This window comes from Leiobunum rupestre, chromosome 1 (assembly GCF_980474605.1).
Source record: "Leiobunum rupestre chromosome 1, qqLeiRupe1.1.hap1, whole genome shotgun sequence".
Taxonomy (NCBI): Eukaryota; Metazoa; Arthropoda; class Arachnida; order Opiliones; family Sclerosomatidae; genus Leiobunum; species Leiobunum rupestre.
The window spans coordinates 16,630,259-16,639,769 of NC_143384.1; the positions used below are offsets into that span (position 1 = coordinate 16,630,259).

The following is a 9,511-nucleotide window of genomic DNA, read 5'->3' on the forward strand; positions in this document are numbered from 1 at the left end:
TAGTCTTCCAATTTGCATGGAGCCTTAGGCTCTCATAGCGGTCAACACGAGAAGTTGATAAAAAATGAGGGATTTAGTCTGCTAAGCAGGAAATTTGCTGAACACAAGGCGTCTGCTTGGGCCCCTACCTGGCTCTATTTCGATTGAAAGGCTATTTAAATGCGATAATTTAGGATAATAATCCTAGTAGGACGATGGGTAAGCATCAATAAATGGTTTGCTAATTATCTGCAGAAGCGCCATCTATAGTAATTTCGCAGTTTCTTTAAAAATTACCAAATGAAAACTTACAAAAATTACTTTTATTTACATTACACTTAATGATTACCGAAATTGTGTTGCCTTTTAAAGCTTATTTCACAGTTTAAAAACATTGTAAATAACAAAACAGAACTCAATATTACGACTAATATAAATCTTCATCGTCATCTGCGAATTTATGTCCTTTCGTTTCCTGATTTTTAACTTGATCTTGATTGCTGTACATATCAGCCACCTGAAGCAAAACAATTAATGTTGACTGATATCACAATAAAATGTATATCTTGCCAATGCCGGATTATTGGTATAGCTACCAATTTCCCTTCCACCATTGTCGAAGTTCAAAATCGTTAGGTATCTCATAAACGCCATCTATCGACCCATTTAAAGAAAATTACCTTCCATCTAGGAGCAACTAACACAAGGAGAACGCAGTTAGCCTTTAAACACGCTAACGCAGTGTTGTGTACAAATTTCATTGGACGAGCCTTTACGCTGAGCGTTTTACAGGTAGGGGGGGGGAGACAATTTCCGAATTTTCCCCTTCCGACGGCAGCAGATGCGAAAGCGTCTAACCAATGAAAACTGTACACAAGAAAATCCACGACTTTTGACGGGTTGCGTTCTCCTTGTGTGAGGTTGTGTTTGTTGCTCCTAGCTTCCACAATCCGTGTAAAAATCGATAACGGTAGTTTTACCCGATTAATCAATAAAATCGAAAACGGTAGTTATTTTCCGATTAATTGATAACGGTAGTTTTCCCCATTAATGTAAAAAATCAGTAACGGTAGTTTTTCCGATTAATCGATAACAGAAGTTTTCCGCTTAATTGATAAAATCGGTAACTTCGATTCAAATCGATTAATCGTTCAAATTATTGAGCGGAGGGAGCGTAGCTCTCAAAGGGGCGACTTGAATGGAAAATTGTCTGTCCGTCGCGGTCCGTTTCTGGAGGGGCATAAAAAAAAACCAAGTCAAGTGGATGAGAGAGGAGCTTCAGTCTTCATGGGGTGACAGGCGGTGACGGTATCAGGCAGCGAGGGTTGAGAGAGAATGAGTGAGGAGGGAGTGCTAAAAACTTTTTTGAAAGTCAACAGTCATTTGGAATTGACCATATTCAATTACAAATTTAAGCTCTTTTAAATTATATAAACAAGTCTAATTAAAAAGGTGATAACTATGGGGTTAATAAGTTATTTCAGTTGGCTCAAGTTTTGGCCAAAAACACCTGTTAGGGGTTTGTGACGTCCTAGTACCATCTATCGTGCTTTTAGACAAGTTCCTACCATAATCAGTGAAAAAAAATCGTGTTAAATCTGTATCAGCCTTTTTTTCGATTAATCGATTAGCTCTATATCGGTAGTATTCCGATTAATTGATTAAATTTATAACGGTAGTTTTCCGATTAATCGTTAAAATCGGTTATTCCGACGCAAATCAATTGTATATACATCGGTAGTTTTCCGATTAATCGTTAAAAATCGGTCATTCCGACGCAAATCGATTATATCTATATCGGTAGTTTTTCCGATTAATCGTTTAAGTCGGTAATTCCGACGCAAATCGATTATATCTATCAGTAGTTTTTCCAATTAATCGTTAAAAACGGTAATTCCGACGGAAATCGATTAATCTTTTAAATCGGTAACTCCGACGGAAATCGATTAATCGTCCAAATTGCAATATCAGTAAGCAAAACTGATCTCTTATCACTTTGTATACAATATTTTAAAACTAATAATTTATTAAATTTCATTGTAATTATAACCTGTGAAGCGCTGGTAGCAGTTTCAGGCTTTTTATCATCCCTTATTCTTAAAAATCTTGGAAATCTCATTGAAATTCCCTTTTCAGGATCAACCTTTTAAAATAAATTAATAATTAATATTAAGTATTATCCATTTATAATTAAAATTAACTAACAATTCCCATCGCAGCCTTATGGATAGGTGAAATAGAAAAGTCAGCACATTTAACCTCCCATACTTGAACCGCATCAAACCATTCATCAGGTTTTAAACCATGATCATAGCGATAGTACGATTTTGGATTGTCAATAACATGTTGTTTTAAGAATGTAGTGTGCGATTCTAGTTGTTCATCTTTAAAACCAGTACCAATCTATTTGAAAATTAATGATTTTATTCAACATTTTAGAATCATAATTAGAAACGTACTTTGCAAATGGTTTGAAACTCTTCGTTTTCCTCATCATAACATGCTAATAAAAATCCTCCGTAATTTCCTGTTCTTTTTCCTTTACCAAAGTAGCCTCCAATAACAACCAAATCCAAAGTATCGCCAACTCCATCTAGATAGTCTTTTTTAAGCTATTTCACAATTAAAATGTTAGGAAAGATTCACAATTTAGTTTCTCTATGTAAATTTCATTTATTTACTTTTAACCAGTTTCTTGAACGTTTTGATATTTCATAAGTTGCATCTTTATCCAAAGTTTTGACCATTAAACCCTCGCAGTTACCTTTTCATTAAAAATTTAATGAAATTCCTTACAGACATAATTAAGATTCAATTTAATTAACCTTTAATTGATTCTTCTAAAAACACTTCGATATCTTCTAAGGTATTTCCATCCATGGACTGAGCGAATTTAAATTCATTTTCAACCTCTACTAAAGCATTTCTTAATAAATTGCGTCTTTCGCCCAAAGGTTTTCGTACGAGGGACTCTCCATTTAGGAATAAACAGTCAAAAACAAAGAGGCAAACTTGAACTTTAATTTCCGCTTCATTCGCATTCTAAAAGTAGTTGCAAAAATAATGTAGCTAAATAATTGATGATTAAAAACGGAGAATAATACCTTTCTCTTCCTTGTGCTGAGAATTTGAAATGGCAAAATGCTTTTTTTCTCGGTATCCCAGGCCACAGCCTCACAATCCAAAATACATGACTTAGTCGTATCCTTTAGTACTTTGGGCATGCGTGAAATGATATCTGGATATTTGGATGTATTATCTTCTTGGTTGCGACTGAATATCTTTATATCCCCATTTTCGAGTACATGAATTTGAGCTCGTTCTCCATCATACTTATACTCGCAGGTGAATTTGGCATTATCAAATCGCCTCAAGACTTCCACAATTTCTTTCGTTGGGTGGGCTAACATGGGTTTTAAAGGAATTCCAGTAGCAAGAGAACATTTTTCAGGTAGCGCCTCAATACCATCCTTTAGTAAGACTGGTATTATCCGATCATAATTCGGACATTCGCTATAAAAGTTCTTTTAATTTCATGTTTTGATTAATTAATTAGAAAATTACCAATAAGTTGTTTTTATTATTAAGGCATCGTCTTGCAATTTTCTTTTAAAAGTATCGGATGATGACCCTTTGCTCGCATCTAGTATTTCGGGTGGATATATTTGACCCGGTGGTGTTAAGGTCGCAGCTTGGGCCAACGCCATTAAAACTGACTGTTCCGCTAGCCCTATCCGAAGTTTCCCACTTAAAGAACGAATCAGGAATCTGGCCTCGGATTGTCTACAGGCAACGAACATGGCTTGTATCTTTTCAATCTTTTTACCCATAACCTTCAATAACAATCAAATTCTGAAGTAATTTCTTTTAGATTAAAAATTGTTGTTAATCTTACCGAATTTCCAGCCATTTGGGCTATTTCTCTCAATTTTAAAAACACATGAGATACTGTTAATTTGGGAGGCGCAAACATAATTCTTTGATTGCTTCTCGATGTCTGTAAATAAATAGTTATTAAGTTTGTTTTGAAAATGAGTATAATTCAAGAATAATACCTCCGCAACTATACCGAGATCCCCTTTAACATTAACATCCGCTTTTAATTTTTCAACAGTACGACCCGTGGCTTGGGCAACTGCCTTATAAAGCAACATGTCACCAACACCCAATTCCAAACCCTCGGTTTCAGGTGCGACTCTATTAAGGCAAAGGTAGATTGAACCTAAAAGGTCATCTGGTGATAATACAATAACGGAACGAAAGTAATTGGCTAGGATTTCAATCATTCTTAACCTGAAATTCACAATATAATTAATTTTTCTATCAAGTTTGTGTTTAATTTAATTTTTATTGACCTAGCTGATGTTTCTTCAATTACTTCGAAGGTTCTCGCTAAAGCTAAATAAGGCACTTTTTCCCCCTTTTTCCAAATGGCATCGTCTATCGGGTGGTATTTTGATAGAGTGGGTTTGTAGAGATCTTTCTTAGTGTCATTTGGGCTGTCTTTCACCTGAGGTTTTGCATCTCTTTTTCCTATTGTTTCGTATTTGTTAGAAATGAACTGACTTTGATAAGCTACACGTACTTACCAGCTCCAAAGAATGGATGAATTTTAACAGTTTCCTTTTCAACCAAGTCTTTTTCCTTTTTGAGTGGTGTATCCTCGATACTTACATTATTGTCTGATTTTTCAGATTCCTCTTCATCCTGTGATGGTTTCACAGATTTCAATTTACCTTTCGGGGTTTTTTTACTAACTCCCTCTTCAGCATCTTCATCAGATGATGTGGTTTCAGTTTTCACTTGTTGTTTTTTCTTATTATCAGATTTTACAGATCCTTCTTCATCCTTTGATGTTTTTTCAGATTTTGTTTTACCTTTTGGGGTTTTTTTACTCTTTCCTTTTCCAGCATCTTCATCAGACGATGTGGTTTTAGTTTTAACTAGTTTTTTCTTCTTATTATCAGGTTTTTCAGATTCTTCTTCATCCTTTGTTTTACCTTTTGGGTTTTTTTTACTCATTCCCTTTTCAGCATCTTCATCAGATGATGTGGTTTCAGTTTTAACTAGTTTTTTCTTCTTATTATCAGATTCCTCTTCATCCTGTGATGTTCTTTCAGATTTCATTTTACTTCTGGTCATTTTCGGAGTTTTATTACTTTTTCCATTTTCAGCATTATCATCAGATGATGTGGTTTCAGTTTTACCTTGTTTTATCTTCTTATTATCAGACTCCTCTTCATCCCTTGATGTTTTCTCAGATTTCATTTTACCTCTAGTCACTTTTGGGGTTTTTTTACTTTTTCCAATTTCAGCATTATCATCAGACGATGTGGTTTCAGATTTAATTAGTTTTTTCATACCTTTACTTGCAGGTTTTTTCTTTTCTAGCACTTCTTCGTCACTTTCTTTTTGGTTCTTTCCAGCCTTTTTTCCGGATATTTTAGCTTTCTTTTCCAGTTTTTCTTCAATTTGACTGTCAGAATCATCGCATTTCTTGTTGGAAGTATTATTTTTGGGACTAGGAATATCTTCAATTAAATTTTCATTCTCAGGGGTTGATTCAAAATTTTCTATTAGGCTTTCAGCATTATCTTCCTCTATCAAACTTTGAACTATTAATTTTGCCTTTCTCTTTGGTTTTGAATCTATTTCATCTTGGGAGTGATAGTTCTTAGAGATAATTTCATTCGTAGCTCTTAAATTATTTTTACTAATTTCAAAGTCGCAGCTATTTTCTTCTAATGTGTTATTTAAATCTTTATTTGCTATTTTACCATCATCTTTTGACGAAGTGGTTTTATCTGGAATTTTAGTTTTCCTTCTTTTTGTAGATGATTCTTGTTCGATTAATTTCGAGTTAGTCTGAACATCACAATTCTCCTCTTCACTGTCGGAAATAGCTTTCTTCTTCCTTTTAGTTGTAGGTTTAATTGGAGATTGGGAGTCATCATTTAAAACCCTTAAAAAGCATAAGTGAATACTACAAATAAAAACCAAATCTTTTATATCCATACTTAGTAGGTTCTTTTTTAACAGGAGATTTGGCGTCGTTGTCTTTTATCAAAGTATTAGATACCTTAAAAAATGATCTAAAAACAAAAAGATGGAACAAAAACCTTGAAATAAAATTTTTTATTGCCATGGTTTATACTTACAAAATTGATTTCTGTGCCATTTTATTTTCATTAATGCTTAGATTTCTAAAAAAGTTAATTTGAACTAAGCTTTGAGGATGGTGGTTTAAGAGTTTACCGTAATTAAATAATAAATATTTCGGTTTAAAGTACCTAAAACCTAATGCATTTATCCCAACGATTAAGTTCATAAAAAAAAATATTTTTGTCCTCGCTTTCCCGCCAAAAAATCGCCTGCTAGAAACCACGGCCAAGTTGGCCGTGTAGAAACGCAGTTACACCACTACCAAAGCCACTACCTACGTTGATTAACAAGTGGGCCAGGTAGTCCCTGATAATAGTTTCACACGAGCCAAGCTTAATTTACGAACACAACGAATAGTAGTATATTTAGCGAAGGAGGTGTCCCCCGTAGGCATAATCCTCCTTAACCGGTAACGGAAACATGAACAAATAAAATAAACGGTCGAGAAAAACCGCGCGAAATTTTTTTGTGGGAAATACGGAAACCGCTCGAAATATTTTGGTGGGAAATATGGGGGTGACAATTTCAAATATTACCCAGAGGGGTTGGGCTAAAGGGATACAAAACAAACAGAAGCGAACGAAAACGTAAATACGCCAGAGACGGAAACGCCAGAAGATCGCCGAATCCCGATTGCCCAGCTTGCTAGGTTGTTGGTTGTCGAACAAGCGTTAATTTTAGGGACGAAAATCAGGTATAACTATAGGAGTATGTAACATAATTACTCATAAGTACGCCACTAGCTCTATTTCTTCACTAACGGTTTGTTTCACAGATATTGAGTCATCTGTAGGCCTACCCTACGTAATATTTGACGTCATCGAATCTCAAATGCCGATTATGCCGTGGAACAATTAGCTCTACGTCTGATAAACCGACGGCCATTTTTTTTGTAAACAAACCGGTTTGAATAACCAAGGCTTAGGAGCTAAAATGAACTACAATATAGTGTTAAGTTTTGTTAATGTAATTAATTTGCCAATTTATGAAGTTCTCGGAGACTTACGTTCTAAAATAAATTTGCATTTTCAAATAAAAGAAGCAGGTTTATTGGAAAAAATAGTTGAAATTCAGGTTGAGCTTTTCTGGCGCATCTAAAAGGTTAGACCATGGAGGAAGCACGTGACTGATACTGAGTTCAGTCAAAACTGTCAATAGGAGCGGACATCTCCATAGAAGAGGAGGGGTTCAAAAATCAAGTGGCTCTGCCGAACGGCGGAGACACGAACTGAGTCTAAGCGGACGAATTTTCGTGAAAATTTTTTTTCTCCCTAATGCTTTTCCTACGGGAATTTGTTTTCCTAACTGTGTTGCAATTCGGAGACTTTTTAATAATTTTAGTGTTTGTACTCAACTTTGAATTTTTCATATGATTTTTAGTAAGTTTCCAGGTTTTATTTAAGACTACTTTCATAATTTTCCCTTAATTATTTCGCTTGTAATCTACTTTTAAAATCGACGAAAATTTTAAGGCGAGGAAATGAATTCCCCGCCTTTGGGACCTGTATTTGTGCTAGGCCTCGGTTTTAATGTTTGGAATTTAAAAATCATTGCGCAATACCGAGGCCTAGCACAAATACAGGTCCCAAAGGCGGGGAATTCATTTCCTCGCCTTAAAATTTTTGTCGATTAGGAAAACAAATTCCCGTAGGAAAAGCATTAGGGAGAAAAAACAATTTTCACGAAAATTCGTCCGCTTAGACTCAGTTCGTGTCTCCGCCGTTCGGCAGAGCCACTTGATTTTTGAACCCCTCCTCTTCTATGGAGATGTCCGCTCCTATTGACTGAACGCAGTATCAGTCACGTGCTTCCTCCATGGTTAGGCCAAAGAGTATAAAAACTACGTAGTTTTTATACTCTTTGGTTAGACTTTGGAGACTTTGCAGATTCTTTTGAGCCTAGGCCTAACTCTTCTAGGCTTGATATGGGTTTTAAACTTTTAAAAACGCTGGTGGAAATTGGAATATCCCACTTCGACGACTTGTTCTATTTTCGGAAAGCGATCACTTATTGGTAATTTTCTCCAACTTTTTTTTCTAAATTACTCATTATTTAACTTAATCCGCATAAACCGAGCGAGTTTATAAATTTCAATAAAGCTACATTGGGCCATGGGCCAAATAATGATAAATCCAGGACATGACTCTATGCGAAAAACCCGTCCAACAGCGCTAAGACCCGATCACTATTGCCCCCTATTGGGAAAAACGCGCGATAGCGGACCTACGTCATTTTGGGGGCAAATGTTTTAGGGACAGTTTTCAAAAATAATACACGTGGTCGTCGTAGTAAATATCCTGGAATATTTATTCACAGTTATCATATATAGTGTGGTTATTAAAGTAAGTACTTATTTTTATACGTACTAAGTTCATAATTAGTATAATATATATAATTATATAATATTAAACATATACTTTCCTAGAATCGTTAAAATTTATCAAAAAATGAGGGGCGAAATATGGCAGGATTTTCGAATTACAACCGCCACTTATTTCCGAATTCCGACTCAGTCATCACTAGATGGCGTTCGGGAAACCGGAAACTTGCTTGATTTTGCCCCCAATTTTTTATTATTTTTCCTCCTTTTCCCCCCTACTAAAATAGCCGCCTGTGTCTTTTAGTGGACGGCCGATTTAGTACGCATGAAGGTACCAGAGTCATGTCCTGGATTTATCATTATTTGGCCCATGATTGGGCCATGGGCCAAATAATGATAATTGGCCCATGATTGGGCTGACTAAAATTCCGACGCAAAAAATTCCTTCTCAATTTAGAGGTTTTCCATTGGCTTAAATACATATGTTAGTATCCAATAGTGTGACTCCCAAAATTACTAGGATGAATAAAAAGGTTAAAATCTAACGTAGTCCACCTTTTTACTTGTTTGTGGTGAAACAAACCGTTAGTGATGATTTTTGACTGGAATAAAAGTACAGTGGCATACTTATGAGTAATTATGTTACATATGCTATAGGGGAATATGGCTAGCTTTCTACGGCATTTCTCTTTCTGGTTTAAAACGCGAGCTTAGGATGATTCTACCGTGGCGTAAGAGAACGACGTTATTGCGGACGGTGAGAATCCTACCGTGGCGTTAGAAAACAGCGTGTTTGCGAACGGCGGCGGCGGCGGGGACTGTAGCGCAAAGACTATATATACGCTTCGCTTTCTAGACAGGCGTGTTCATAGGAAAAACCTGTTAACACCTCTGTAGCACTGTAAAAGCTGGGGTAATATTTTAACCCGCGACTAGAGGCGCCACTAGTAACACAGCTCAAGCTAGGGGCAAATTTTGACCAGCGTCGAGATGGAGCCACAATCGGTATGCAAGTTGAGCCATAGAACACGCCTGTCTAGTAAGCGAAGC

The 9,511-nt window shown here is 35.9% G+C and overlaps 1 protein-coding gene across 3 annotated transcripts; it reads right to left on the reverse strand.

The window, feature by feature from the left end:
- Positions 1 to 297: 297 nt before the first annotated feature.
- Positions 298 to 6,350, reverse strand: DNAlig1 (DNA ligase 1). Of its 3 annotated transcripts, none has more exons than XM_090175725.1 (15): positions 6,270 to 6,350; positions 6,138 to 6,182; positions 5,997 to 6,071; positions 4,569 to 5,941; positions 4,335 to 4,512; positions 4,035 to 4,272; positions 3,875 to 3,976; positions 3,544 to 3,812; positions 3,084 to 3,492; positions 2,805 to 3,021; positions 2,661 to 2,743; positions 2,439 to 2,591; positions 2,185 to 2,382; positions 2,030 to 2,122; positions 298 to 496 (listed from the first exon to the last, which is right to left on the reverse strand). In XM_090175725.1, exons 1-15 carry the CDS (start codon positions 6,305 to 6,307, stop codon positions 407 to 409), a joined length of 3,561 nt encoding a protein of 1,186 aa, XP_090031851.1. In that variant the 5' UTR covers positions 6,308 to 6,350; the 3' UTR covers positions 298 to 406. The 3 variants fall into 3 exon arrangements, with proteins under 3 accessions (XP_090031851.1, XP_090031855.1, XP_090031846.1); XM_090175729.1 differs by having other exon boundaries at positions 4,569 to 4,856; positions 4,980 to 5,941; positions 6,138 to 6,350; XM_090175720.1 differs by having other exon boundaries at positions 6,138 to 6,350.
- Positions 6,351 to 9,511: the final 3,161 nt, after the last annotated feature.